We start from the raw sequence: 14,619 nt of genomic DNA, 5'->3' as shown, positions 1-14,619 counted from the left end.
CTTTCTTTTTAAAATATCTTTATAATTCATTACTTGCCATATGAATTCCTGACTAAACAATTGCTTTCTGAGAGTTTTTGCTTAATTGGCATTTTACTTCTTTCTTTCAAGTAGTTCATAGGAATGACCCACAATCCCCATCTCCAAAAGCCAAGCAGGTGTAACTGTTGCATGCTGCAGTCTCTCTTAACAAGAATGTATGCACTGTTCCACCTGTTCTTGTTGCCTACCAAGTGACAACAAGCTGTGCTCAGCTGCTGCCTGCCTTTAATTCAACTGAGCTGGAAGTTCTGGTGCAGCCTGAGCAACCTCTCTCAAGCCCCACCTATCATTTGCCCTCAGCACCTGCGTCCATTTCAGACCTGATGGAGCTGCTGTCCCCTGTCACATACCAGATGAGCCCTGCCAGCTCTTTGGTTATCCCCTCACTGGCTTCACCTGCCAGATTAGGGGTTGGAGAGAAAATAAGGAATGATGTGGGAGAATTTGCTGTCTTATTAGAAGCAGCAGGATTAGAAGTGGAGCTGAATTGCACCTCTCTTGTGTAGGGTCTGCAGGTTGTGGGTAACTTGTGCCTGACCTGAGGCACACCCTTGTCACACGGCTGGAGGTGCTGGTGTCACCTGTGGCAATTGTGAGAGGTCACCAGCGAGGCACAGCACCATGCACAGGGAGTGGGATCTGCTCATAAGGGTCTGTGAGGGAAGTTTTGGTAATAGATTTAGTCTGTGTTGAAATGAAACACTACTATTCTTTTTTTTTTCCTACACTATTCTTCTTTTTTTCTTTTTCTTTTTTTTTATGGCCCACAACATGTAATTTATATTTTGTCAAGAATTTCAGACACCTAGGGAGGTTAGTGTAAGTATTACAATAAATTGGAAAGGATTAATTGAGAAAGCACACCATTTTGTGAGGTGTTAGGTCGTGATTAAATGCTCTTTACTGTGTAGTCACATTTTATTACAACTTACATATGTTCAGAACACTGATAGAAAAGAAAGCATGTCACCTATTTACAATCACTACACATTTACATTATATTATTTACAGATAATGAATCTAGTAAACTATATGAGCAGAAAGTATAGCAAATATCAATATGAAACTGTACAGGGCTTAATCTCATGTCCTTTACTGTAGTTGCATTTCACTGTAATAATAAATACAGTTCTATATTTACACATTTTACTTTAAAAATCTGTTAAATGAATTTTAACAATTTCAAGTTAAAAATATCTGATCAAAATATTTCAAACATGCTTATAAAAATAAGTCACAAAGCCTTTAGGACCTTCTGCAAGCTAGAAAAGCTCTGATAAAAGAAGATTTTTTTAACTAGCCTTCAGAATTATAACATTATTTTGCTTCTCAAATTTCTTTACAAACTTCTTAAATATAGCAAGCTGAAAGGAACCTCACTGACATTAAGCAGAGCAGCACAGATGGACCCCAGTTAAATTAAAGCTAAGTAAACATGGTAATAGGTATTGTGCAATGGTTGACTGATCCTCTGTTTAATCCAAAGTGGTTTCAGGCATAGTTTCTGCAGCTGTGTGCTGCACTGCTTCAAAAGCCACAAGAGATAAAGGATTAAGATAAGTACCCAGCTGACTTTATCATACATAATTTCAGAATTGGTTCATTTTTTTTTTCCTGAAGGATGAACATGTCAGCCAAAGTCAACTGATGCCATCTGTAACTGCAAAACTAAAAATATGCCAGTGTGAATGGACAAGAAAATTAAGGCATTTGCACTGTTGGCAGCAAATTCTTCATTGTGAAAATCCATTCTTGGAGTCCCAGGTAGTTTTATGTACAGGAACAGATGAACAACAGAGATCATCTGTAACAGATTACCTTAATTGCTGGGCCTAGCCTAACCTTCCTAATGTTAAAAAATTGGTCTCATTCACCTGGAGGCTGAGTGGCCATTAACTGAGCAGTGAATACTGGGCTATTAAATGTTACTCCCCAGGGAGCTCTTTTTAACAACAACAAAAATAGGTAAGTTTGTGTATTTTTCTGTCTCAAACGATCAGCTTACTTAAGCAAAAGCTGCCAGCTCTGAGAAAACAATACTGGGATATCCCCTGACGGCTTGGATGAGGTCAAAGAATTATATTCTAGGTGGCTTTGTTGTCTGAGATATTTTAACAGTAGACTTGGCAAGGACTGAAGTCTCTTCTTTCTAACTAGGATGCTTCTGATGTGTAAACATACATGCCTTGATTCAGCAAAGTATTAACAGGTTTAAAGTCAGAGAATTCTGTTAATCTAATCAAGCATTTTCCTAAACTAAAGCCATCAGAAGTCCCTGGATTTCAACAGCTGCTCCAGTATCTTTTTTGGCAATACATCCAATGTGAATTTAGAAATTTTTGGTGACAGTAATTTCACTAGCTAATGACCATCTCTATCAACAATTTTCACCTTTATTTCTATGCTGCATGCCCCTAATGTCAATTTCCACTTAAGCATACCAGATTCTCCTCTCAGATGAGTAGTCCTCTGCCTTCAAACTTCTGTATCCCAGAAGTAGCTACTTATAAACTGTGATAAAATCATCTATTTCTTAAGTTCTTTTAAATTTATGATATTCATATCCTTTCCAATTTCACAATGTTCTTTACAACATGTGAGTGCAATAAGTGTTTGCAATATCCCAGGAGTGCTTGCATCAGTGCTAAGAGCACAGATCACACAACCTCTTCACTCCTACTTGATATTGCCTTGGCTAAGGATGTTGGCTATCCTTATCCAAAAGGACATGGTGACCTCTAAACCTTCAACTGACTAGTGACTAAGAACTAGCAGCTTTCTTGAATCACTATTTCATGAGACAGAGATCATGCCATGAGCAGGATTACAGTTTTTGTTCCTAGACAAATTACCTTAAATTAACGTTTCTGTCTGAGTGCCTTTGGTGTCCTTTGAAAGTTCTCAGCATGCCAATTTTTTATATTGATGACTTCCTCTGTAGTATTTCCACCTTCTGATTAAACTAATCATCTGTCAATTTTATCTTCAGTAATTCTGGGAGTAATTCTACTGGCATGAAAGCAATTCAGGACCAAACTGTTCAGAACCTCATTAGAAAAATACCCATGTGACAATGTCTTGCCATTTACAATTACATTTTAAATGCTTGACAGGATTTTGATTAACTTCTTTCACATCATGTTAATTTTTTAGCTTTTGCTGACAATCAAAAATGTTTTGTCAAGTTAGATGACTTCCAAAATCCAAACCCAGTGCCAGTTAAACCATTTAATCAGCTTTATCAAATATGAACTTCAGTAAAGGTATTCGGCAGAAACGTTTATGGCTTGAACAGGACTACTCTTCCATTTAGATACCTTGCTGAACAAATGCCATACACAAATGCTTAGAAAAAACAATCATGGCACTGAAAAACTGTAATTAAAACCAAATTGCAATAAACAGGAAAAAAATAACCCAACCCTGAAAACATCAGGTGATGCTTTGAAAAAATATTACAACTTTAATATGCTATTTTTGTTCTTGAGCAACTGATGCCCTTTCTGAGTAGTGCTACTTTAAAAGAGAGCAGCTGACATAACTGCACAAACTTTACCAGCTTTCATTTCTCCTCTTCATCCCAGCATTTCAGGAGCAGGCTGAGCAGGCTCAAGTATTGGATTTTCAGCCTGCCTCAAGTTTTGTCATTGTCTGTTTTCTGAGGTGTGTCATAATAATTTAGAGGCACTCTACACTCGTATGCACACATTCACACTTACTTTTGGGATTAAAAATTTTGTAAACAGAGGTATTTTCTGTACTGTTTCTGCAACTAGCGACAGGGAACAAATGCGACTGACGAAAGACTGCAGCCTTCTGTCATTTGATAAGAGGGTGGCATTAGGGAACTGCTGGTGGGCATATCATATGATATGCTGGCACTTGTGAAGGTTACCAATGCCTGTGTTGAGTCACAAGATTGTTTTTCTATGTCTTCTGAATTCACAGAGATCAGACTGGCATGTTTTGATCTCCTCCATACCAAAGTTTGCTTTCGCAGACTTCCCAAATCCTCCTTAAAATGTGGATTGAAAAGTATATAAAGCAGTGGGTTTAGGCATGCTGGCAGTGGGACAATCACTAGAAGTATTGACTTAATCACTTCTGGGCTGATAAAAGTGAGGTTTAGTAAGGAGGAAAAAGATAAGAAGGCCACAGGGCAATAAAGAATGCAATTAGTAAAAAGTAGCAAGGCTATATGTTTGACCATAGAGCAATCCCAAATGTTGTCTAGTTCTCCCTTTTCTAAACTGCAGTAGAGCTTTGTATAAGCAACAGTCATTACCAGAAAGCAAAGGGAGTTCAGCAATACCAGTGCTACCATGTAGCCCATAGCAGTGGACTCTCCAAAGGGGAGTGGCAAACAAAGCGGAGAAACCCCATAATCACTTCCAGTGAGAAGGGGTATCACTGCAATGATTAGTGCCAACATGAAGCAAAAGGAAATGGCAATTTTTATGCTAGCAGTGGAGGATTTTGTTTCAAACTTTGTAGCATGCTTTGCAGAGAATGCACGTTCGAGTGCAGCTAGGGTAAGGAGGAATATGGAAGCCTCTGAAGCAAAAATGGAGAGAAGGCCAGTTATTTGGCAACCAATTCCACTTTCCCATTGTGCTCCGTACTGAGCAAAGCTACCAAAAGTGGATGCATCCACGCCAGCCAGTACCCCGCTGGCCAGGCCCATCAGGGCATTTACAATGGCCATTAAACCAATCAAGAGCTTTATGGAGGACATATACAATGGAGACCTGAAAACTGTAGCAGACACCAGTGCATTACAAATAAAGGTCAAACCCACTATGGTCCACACTCCAATTCTGATCAGCCAGCTACCAAACAGATGGTCACATGGTTTGAAGGGACCTGAAATGCCAAAATAAAAAGGGTAAGGGAAGCCCATGTAAACAAAAAAACACTTGTGCTTTCTACGACCCTAAAGCTCATGCTTCCTGCAGATTCTCAGTCCAGAAAAAGAGTGAGTTTTAGTATAAAAAGGGAGCTGGAAATTTACTCTTTCTCTGGAGAAATCTGAGACCTTGATAACTTGCTGCTAAATGTGTGATGCATATTGCATTAGTGGTGCACATGAGTCTTTGTCCTTCATCACAGTAGCTTTTGTGCCTGGCAGTACTACTGCAATGTGAATGTCAACTCTTGCAGTTTCAAGAAATGCTGTGATATTTGTCAGTGTGTGAAAAAAGCTGAAAATGTTACCTCTAACTAAATTAAAACAGGTTCCTGATGAGTCCTGGTGACGTAATGGATATGGGGAGATGCACTTTGGCTACCTCATAACACATCATTACACAGTCCAAGAAAATTGTGTAATTGTCCAAGAAAATTGTGTCTCTCTTTGCATTTGGGAGTGCTGCCTTTTTGGATCTCCTGTGTCTAAAGACAGGTCATTACGACTGAAGCTTGCTGAACACTTGAAGTACTCTCTGTATACTGAGGTGCATATGCTGTGCGGTTGAAGCTGAAGAATGCTCTGCAGCCAGAGAAACATTACATGCCTTGGTATGAGCCAGCTAGGCAAGCCCCTCACAGTGGCCTGTGCTTTTCCATGAAGACATAAACCCTGCAGCTGAAATGACCTCCCTATAACTACAGCTGTGGCCATTAAGTAAGCATAAGGATCTATTGCATCTATTGCAATTAAGCATTAAGTAAGCATAAGGGTTTACTTGCATCTATTGCAAGTTTTTCTAAGATACTATTTGAAAAATCCAAGCTAAAATTTCTGTCAGGTCTGGCGATAACTTACCTTGAAGACAGAAATGTTTTAATGAACTCAGAACTTATCTTGAGGCCATTAGGGAATATGTGACAGTCAAACAACTCTATTCTTTGACTTCCTGCCTTTTCTATTCCTCTTTATATAACTTAAAAAACTTTGCTATTAGTTGCTGTTGCAAACAAGAATCATGGCTTAAAATGAATGCTGAAGTACAAGTTGTCACTTGGGGTTTTTTGTTCATGTTTCACAATGAAAGAATGGCTAGTGATATGGCTCAGTGTTTGCTGAACATCAAACAATCAAAACTTATGACCATGACATTCTACGAAGACAATAACAGTGTGCTGGGTGTCCTTTGTGAGGGACTGTGCACCCCAATGCAGTAGTGATTGGTATTTCCTAGACATAGACCTAAACTGTGTGTTGTTCAAGCTGCTGATGTGTAAAATAACTCTGTGACGTTCAGAAGAATTACTTCAGCTTTGCAAAAGACTGAGAGAGCAAAGATTCTGCTGCCTTTATCATCTGTATGTTAGTAGGAGAGTCTTTCTCATTTTCTTGATTGGGTATCAGTTCTGGTGAAAAGGGGCCCAGAGCTTGGTGACTGGGCAAAGCTTGCTACACTCATAGTAGCTGAATAGTTTTGTAGAATTCAGTGCAAAACTGTATATTACAGTGCTATGTGTTTGTATTGCACTCATCAAATTACTGCACATCATGTGGCTGTCCTAGTACCTGATGCACAGTTTGTTCTGCATCTCAAACATCTACTAACACTGTCCTTGAATTCCTATCTGTCTGGCAGTTTCATACCTGGAGAAGGTGAGCATTGCACTGAATGATGAGATTTCAAATCTTCTTCAAAGTCAAGAAAAAAGTCCTCAAAATCACGTTCATCTATTGGGGGGAGAAAAACCCAGAATTGTTACTGCAATTTTCAGGAAAAGCTTTTTTAGTAAAAGTTGCAAAAATGCCTATGGTATTTAAGGTCTGGTCTTATCTCTTTCCCTGCTGAATCGTGAGCAGAAGCAGACATATGTCTACTTGGTTTTGAATTAATGTACTCAGGATTATTTTCTGTAAAAATAATAATGTACAGGTACATGATTATTCTCTATTGCCTAATTTCAGTGTGATGACTGCCTAGGAAGGAGTTTAAAATATGAATTCTGCTGTTGTGCCATACTACTAAGAATTGTCAAGCACTCTGTGTTTCTATTGTCATCACTAGCACATATTCTTTGCTCTACTCTTGTTGAACTCTGAGACTTACTGGTTTGCAGGGGCAGAGACAGCACAGAAAGCAACAGGGCGGTGTCAATGTATGTGTGCCCCTATGTAACAGATCTAGTAACAGACCTGGTGCTGAAAGGGAAGAAAAATGCAGTAGTCTCGTGTTCTGCAGAACAAATGCCCTCTCTGGCAGCCCTGGTTATGTGCATAGACTGGGCAACAAGAGGCTTGAGAGCAGTCCTGCAGAAAGGGACCAGGGCGTAATGGACCATGGCAAGTTGAACACGAGTCAGCAGCGCCCTGGCAGCCAGGAGGGCCAGCTCTGTGCTGGGGGCAGTTCTGGGTGCCACAATATCAGAAAGATATAAAGCTGAAGATATTAGAGAGCTTCCAAAGGAGGGCCACGAGGATCGTGAAGGGCCTTGAGGGGAAGGTGTATGAGGAGCTGAGGTCACTTGATCTGTTCAGCCTCAAGAAGAGGAGACTGAGGGGAGACCTCATTGTGTCTGCAACATCCTCACAAGGGGAGGCAGAGGTGCAGGTACCAAACTCTTCCTCTCATGACCAGGGACAGGACTCAAGGAAATGACATGAAGCTGAGCCATGTGTAGGTTGGATATAAAGAAAAGGTTTTTCACTCAGAGCACTGGAAGAGGCTCCAAAGGAAAATGGTCACAGCACCAAGCCTGCCAGAGATCAAGAAGTGTTTGAAGAATGCTCTCAGGCACATGGAGTGATTACTGGGGCTGTTCCTGCACATGGTCAGGAGCTGAACTGGATGGTCCTTGTGGGTCCCTTCTAATTCAGCATATTCTATGATTCTATAAGACAATATGCCAAAGTAGCCACATATTTTGGCTATTACTCATCCTGAAGTCTCTGGGTAAGCCTAGGATATGTTCCATTTTGAGGCTTGCAAGAAACTACATCTTTGCTGGCCTGATCTTGTATGGAGTTACATACCAGCTGATCTACCCTGTCTCTCATATAAAGGGAAGATTTAATTTACCACATTATTATAGCTATTATTTGGATGAAAAGATGAGTTGCATAAGAAAGTGAGATTTTTGAATGGCAGACCTAAAATAATGAGTTTGCTAAGCACAGGAATAGTTAAATAACATTATTAAGCAAGAGACAGGGAGAGGCCACGCCTATGACTGTAAAGACTTTTGGATTTATTTAAAAGCACAGGTTGCTCACAGGTAGACTTAAAAGCCTAAGATGATGGTTACCTTGAATTTGTAGCAGTCCAGAATCCTTTCTATGGAAGTCATCAAGGCTGCTATTATCATCTTTGTTCCATTGGCTGGAGATTCTGTAGTGGTTCTCACAAGCTCCAAAGGCACAGCACTGATAGGCATAAGGCATTTCCATGACCCTGCAGAAGAATTAGGCAGCATACCATGATAGTGGTTAAGCACCAGAGTTACCGGAATGTACTGCTCCTCTACAGTTAACACAAAGGAAATAGTCTAAATATCCACAACTGAAAGCAAACCATCTCTGAGTAAAAATTAGTCACGGTAATGCAAAATGAGAATTCACAAATAAAATTCCTCATTGGAAATGCAGGTGGTTTCTAGGCTAATTTTAGAAAAAGCATACTGAAGTTTTCTTATGTGTTTTCATAGGAGATATGAAAGTGGGAGATCTATGTCTTGCTGTTGAGTGAATGTTACTCAGAACTGTATTTCTGCTTTTATGATTTTCAATGATTTTACTGTGCAAATCAACAGTTTGTCCAACACTTACTTCCTTAATGATTTCTTTTAAAAAAAAGCACATCCAAAGATCACAACCTGCCTACCAGGCAAAACCAAAACACTTCCAAAATTGAATTTCTCCACTTCAGGAAGTATGAGATCTTTTGGAAATCAAGCTTTATTCACCTCTCTCCACCTTGAACTCATTTCACAGTAAAATGGCAAAAAGGAGATTGTTTCTTTCTCTTTCAGGAGATCTTCTGCACAAGAAACAGTGTTCTAAACCAAAAGGTGAGTGAATCAGGCACTGTGTGTGAAATGTCACTGAGAGCAAGGTTTTACTTTATTAATTATCTTAAAAAGGAGAACAGTCATTACCTGGATACTCATTCTTAATTATTTGAAGACCGTTTTTACTTCTAACACTAATATATGTCAGTGCGTTCCAATGTTTATGAAGGCTCCTGTTGTCAGAAAAGTACACATTTCTGCTGTGCTATGAATTTAATTCCTTTGCGGATGTGCAAATTCAGGGGGAGCATGGAAGAACTACTTTCTGAGTTCTTTAGACTGCTTCTATTCCATAGATATATTTTATGCTTTGGAAGCAAAGCTATTTAATTTGCACAGTTCACCAACAGCACATAGCAAAACCTAATAACTCACCTTAATTCCCAAAGCCCAATATAGCAAAAAGTTCAAAGATAAAGAGGTGATTAGAAGTTATTCTGAATTAACTTAAAAGGAATAAAGTAGAACTAGATCCTCCTATCAGATTACTTTCAACAGGTTAATCATGTAAATTAACATAATGAGTGTAATAAGCAACCTCTAACCCCCTGGGAACTCTGCAGAGAAATCAAGCTGAATCAGGCCCAGTGCCAACAGGACTTAGACTTGTGCACTGGCCAAAAACTCGGTACAAAGGGGAACAAACGGAATCTTAAGTTCTAAAGTGATTTTTTAAATTAGTGCATTTGGGAGCTTTTAGGTTATATAACCTTACATTTCTGTTGGAAATTAACCACAATAATCTGTAGTCTTGTACGCAATACAAAATTTTTAGGGTACTCAATAAAAGTTCAAGATAACCAAGATCCAACTGTCAAGCAACCACAGGCCAGCAGATTTAAATATTTAATTTTTAATGCATTCATCTGCATGCCATCCTTTAACATAAGGAGATTATCTTGATTGAACATTTTTGAACACATTTCCCACAAGCCCTTCTTAAATAAACTAGTATTAAACAAATTGATTGCTAGACTAACCCATAGCTAATAATCTGGGATAAAAACAATCCCAATCCCCAAATAGAAATTCCCTTTTTTTTGGAACAACAAAAACAATTATCAAAAGTAATGCTGACAGTTCTGCAAGGTGATCCCTGCAACTTGTGGCTTCACCTTTGGAAGGACATTGATATAACTGGAGGAATGAAGAGTTAGTGGATATTTTAGGCACAAGAGACTGACAGAAATGTATTCTATTCTCTGATTATTCAAACAGATCTATGACAGATTTCCAGATCTTGTGCTCCTCCCACCCTGCTGGCCTGTCATACACTGGAAATGTGGACTTCCCACATTGTATTGGTCCACTACTTTGATCACGTAGCCAAAAATATCCATAGTTTTTAAATGATATTTAAAGACCAAGACTCCCATTTCTTATCCTCTCTGTAGGTATTTCTAACATCCATTCTTAAATCTGGACAGTTTATGTTTGTTTTTTCTGCAGCCTGTGTTATTAGGATATACACATAATCCTTAAATTAGCAAATGCTGCTTAATCTGTGTGCAAAGCCCAACAGCACACAATGGCTGCAACCCAGAACACAGAGGACAAAACATAATTTACAAAGCAGGGAAATAATTATGAAATCTTCTTGGTGACAGAGGGGTTGTTTTTTTCTTCACAAAAACTACATTTAACACAAAAAAAAAAAAAGAAAAAGAAAAAAGAAGGAACTTTCAGGTGTACAGTGCTGGAGGCAGTGCTTTTTATGGCTGGTGCTTATTTGATGTGGGTGATTAGATTTGGACTTTGTCAAATTAAACTCTTAGAAACACTGCCTAACTTTATTTTTATATACTCCTTATCTTACTAATGATATCTGTATCCTTGATAATTTTTTTCCTCTAGCAAGGAATGCCTCTTTTTTCTGTTTTTAGATTAAGTAGCAGAGAACACAAGGTCATTTTCTCCCTCACAAAGGTGTGGAGTTAATGGTGAACAGGAAGGCACAGTTATGATGAATGAAGCAAAGCACTGAGTTCTTTTCAGCATTGAATCAAAGCATCAGATAAAGAAGGAAGGAGTGGCTGGCAGCCTGACTTTGCCTCCTCAAGGCTTGCTGCAATAGGCTGGGCTCAGCTCTGCAGAGTGTGCTAGTGCTATTGCTGATGATGGGGAAGGGGATGCTCAGCTCTTTGATGTGTCTGTTTTGATGAATTTAGATGAGTAGGAGTTTTTATACAGGAATTTGTCTTTAATGTAACCACTGGCTAGTTACAAAAATTGCAAATGGTGAAATTTTGTTTTAGACCTCTGTTTAAGTTTGGTGCTTGGTGCATTTTCTGTACAGTGATCCTGTGTGAAATCTTGACCTCATTTTGATTTATGGTAAAAGTCATGCAGACTGTAGGTCAGGATTTTACTCTATTCTCTCCTGACTGGGTATAATTTGTTCTTATGGATGTTAATTAACTCTAGATATCATACTTTGAATAAATTTTAAAAAAGAATTAAGTTAGTTGGACACATCCTTGTTAACAATTTGCCCAGATGAAGTACACTGTACTTTCATTTGAGTAATGTACACAATTTTGCTGAAGGGAAATTCATATAGAGTATAATTTTGAGAAAAGAATTTTTAAAAATCTTGGATTATTCTAGGACTACTGCAGCACCTCTTATGCCTCTAAGTCAAGGTATATGCATTACTATATATTTCCCAGGTTGGAGTAATCACTTTTCTTGTGTTTACATTCTTTTAAAGAAATTTCAATTATTTTAGAATTGTCACCTGCTTCAGCATTTGGGCAAAGCCAATGAGAGAAGAAAAAGTATGACATAAGCTCAGTCATGATTTTTATGGTACTTGCTCCTTGGCCTCTGAGACCTGTCTCAAGATCTGTAATGTAAAAGAGGTTTAAGGCCTCTAGTACTTTGAATGCTAATGTTATAGTTTCATGCACATGATGAAGTGACTGCCTAATTTCCCCTGTGACAAACTACCACTTTTGGGTTTATTAAGACCTTTAAGGCATTGTTTCCTGACTTTGGAACAATTTTTTGCAGCTCTTATCTCAGTTTGTGATAACATGCCATCACAGAAATGTTCTAGGGTGGATCCCTCCAGTGCTGCACACAGAGCCTTAATCAGCTCCACACTTCTATTCATCATTCCCTTCCTGAGAACTCCAAACACTCCAGCCCCTTTCATTAATGCTCACTTCTTGAGCTGACTGCTGCTCAGACTCTTGGGCCTTTTCCAGTCCAAAGGCAAATCTAGTGAAAACCTAAGGATGGGCTCTCCATCTTCAGAGATACTCAAAAGCTCTCTGGTGTGGTCTTGGGCAACAGGCTCCAGGTGCTCCTGCCTGAGCAGATGGTTGGACAAGACAGCCTCAAAGGTCCCTTGCAACCTCAATCACTCTGTGATTTTCTAACTATGTTCATACTGTTTAGCTGCTTCATATTTTCTGATACCAAACTTTTTACAGGAAAACATGATAAAGTATATGCTGCACTTGGCATCTTCTAATTAAAATATAAAAATGAAAGGAGAGTTAGGGGAAACTCCCAAATACTCTGAAGTCAGAGACAAAATGCTCTTTGCTGTGACCCTGAAATTAGTTTAGCTGGTTATAGCATTGTGCTAATAAAGCCAAGGTCATGGGTTCAAGCTCCATACAGGCCATGGTCATCCAGTGAGTGGAAGAGCTGCAAATGGCCATTAGAGGACACTTCCTTCCTGTATCACAGAGGACCCACAGAAATTATTGGTATCAAAAGGTGTTAGTAATACTGGGAAAACATTATCTGAATCTTAATAAAAAGATTCATTATCTGAATCTTAATCAAAAATAATGTTCAAACATAAGAGGTGAAATCTTTTGGTCTTTCAGCAGTATATTCTTCCCTTGTATTTGCTGTGTTCTCATGATGTTTAATGGGAGTTCTGTGAGCACAGTCCCACAGAAGAAGGACATATCACTAAGCTGCCAGCGATATTGTTTTAACAGCTTTTGAAACATATCTCCAGGAAGCAGATGTGGCTCGTACTAAGCAAGTACTGGGGTTAATATTTCAAAACCTTCATAGTTTCTTCAGTTGAAAGTGAGCATAATAAAATAAGTCTATCATTTTTATCATATTTGCTTTAGTTTTAATGGCACAGATCAAAGACTGACAATACGAAGTAACATGCGTTACACACTGACACACCTTCCATTGCACATGAACACAAATGTGGCTTATTAGTTTTAATGATATACTCACTTGAGTTCTGGAAAATTTTCAGATGTTATCAAACTCTGTAGGGCATGATTTCCTGTTAATTTTAAATGAGTTAAACCATGTAGCCCCGTCACAGGAAAAGAGGACAAAAGGTTGGATGACACATCCCTGCGTAACAGCAAATAAAAATCAGCTTATGGTTTTCATTTTTTTTTCAGCACTAGAAGTGTCACATTGAAAAAATAGGTTAAAGTTTTCTAACTCAATAAAAAATGACTGTATTAAACAGAGGCCCCAGTGAATGCAGCAAAGCTGCAGCACTGCTCAGGAGTACTCACCTTTATGTCTAGCAGGAAGCTAACAGTAACATCTAGCAGTTAGTTGGGTCTCTGTTCCCAAATTTTGACTCAAAGCACTCATAGTGACAGTTTTGAGACTAGCAAATGAATTTAAAACCTTCTCCCTAGACTGCTGGAATTCAAAGGAGCTGAAGAGCTTCCCAGAGTTTAAAAGATTCAGTGGGATGCTACAGGGCATTTTCAGGCATAGCTGCCCTGAAAGCTGCCCAAGGAGCAGGTCAGGTGTGTGGGGAAGATGTGCATTTCAGGAAGGGACAGGCCTGGGCTGGAGCACAGGGAGATGACAGTTCCAAGCTGGTTTGTCTGAGTGGCTGAGGGAAGACAGAATAGTGCAGATGAACACAGATAGGTAACTTGGGGAAGGCAAAACAGGTGAATGAAATTGTGGTAAGTGATCAAGGAGATACAGCAAAGCAGTGAAAGAGGGGGAGTCCAGAGGTACTGTTTTCTATTTTGTTCTCTCTCTTTCCCATTTATTCAATGAGTCTTTTCAGTCCTCCTCACAATTATCTACTCTCTCTACTTCAGATGGGCAACAGTCAAAGAGGAAGAAGCAAAGTCTGATGCAGTTGAAATGCTTTTGTGTACAGGAAAGTCTTTTATGTACTGAAATCTAAGGCCTAGGCATAAAATAAGGTATGTTGATGGACTGGGCTTCTACCTCTCTGGTTTAGTGTGTGTCTTCTTGCACACAGCACCCTTAAAGACCAAAGGTGAAATTCAGGTCCTACTGCAATGCTAAAAGTGACCACTGACTTGAGGGGGACCAAGGCTAGAGACTCCCATTTCAGGGAACACTGGTACACTGTGTTACTGTTTGTGTCCAAGGGCTTTTTTCTTTAACCCCCTCTGACTGCTGTATGTTATTGTCCAAAGCTGCAATTTACTGCTCACCTCACAGAGTAGGTAAGTTCTGAGAAGGGCCCCAAAAGGGATATCATAGACAAAATTGTCTGTGTGGGCCTTTGTCAGTGCACCATTCAGAGGGCTTTGCACATCAACAGAAATGAATACCTCTCCAAATTTAGGTTTAGTAGTTACCGGATTATCTGTGAGCAAATGCCCAGCATCATATATT

General features: G+C 39.2%; 1 protein-coding gene across 1 annotated transcript in view; it reads right to left on the bottom strand.

Annotated features, from left to right (window-relative positions):
• Positions 1-920: 920 nt before the first annotated feature.
• The window catches only part of LGR5 (leucine rich repeat containing G protein-coupled receptor 5), a 91,763-nt gene continuing 78,064 nt past the window's right edge, over positions 921-14,619 (bottom strand). The window contains exons 15-18 of the mRNA XM_036401534.2: positions 13,225-13,350; positions 8,248-8,393; positions 6,593-6,676; positions 921-4,905 (exon numbers count right to left, since the gene is read on the bottom strand). Of these exons, the coding sequence (XP_036257427.1) occupies positions 3,815-4,905; positions 6,593-6,676; positions 8,248-8,393; positions 13,225-13,350 (1,447 nt within the window). The 3' untranslated portion in view covers positions 921-3,814. The remainder of the gene's footprint in view (positions 4,906-6,592; positions 6,677-8,247; positions 8,394-13,224; positions 13,351-14,619) is intronic.

The sequence above is a fragment of the Molothrus ater genome, chromosome 5, assembly GCF_012460135.2.
Source record: "Molothrus ater isolate BHLD 08-10-18 breed brown headed cowbird chromosome 5, BPBGC_Mater_1.1, whole genome shotgun sequence".
In the NCBI taxonomy this organism is placed as follows: Eukaryota; Metazoa; Chordata; class Aves; order Passeriformes; family Icteridae; genus Molothrus; species Molothrus ater.
The sequence above is the reverse complement of the archived record's forward strand: the minus strand, read 5'-3'. Positions and strand labels throughout refer to the sequence as shown.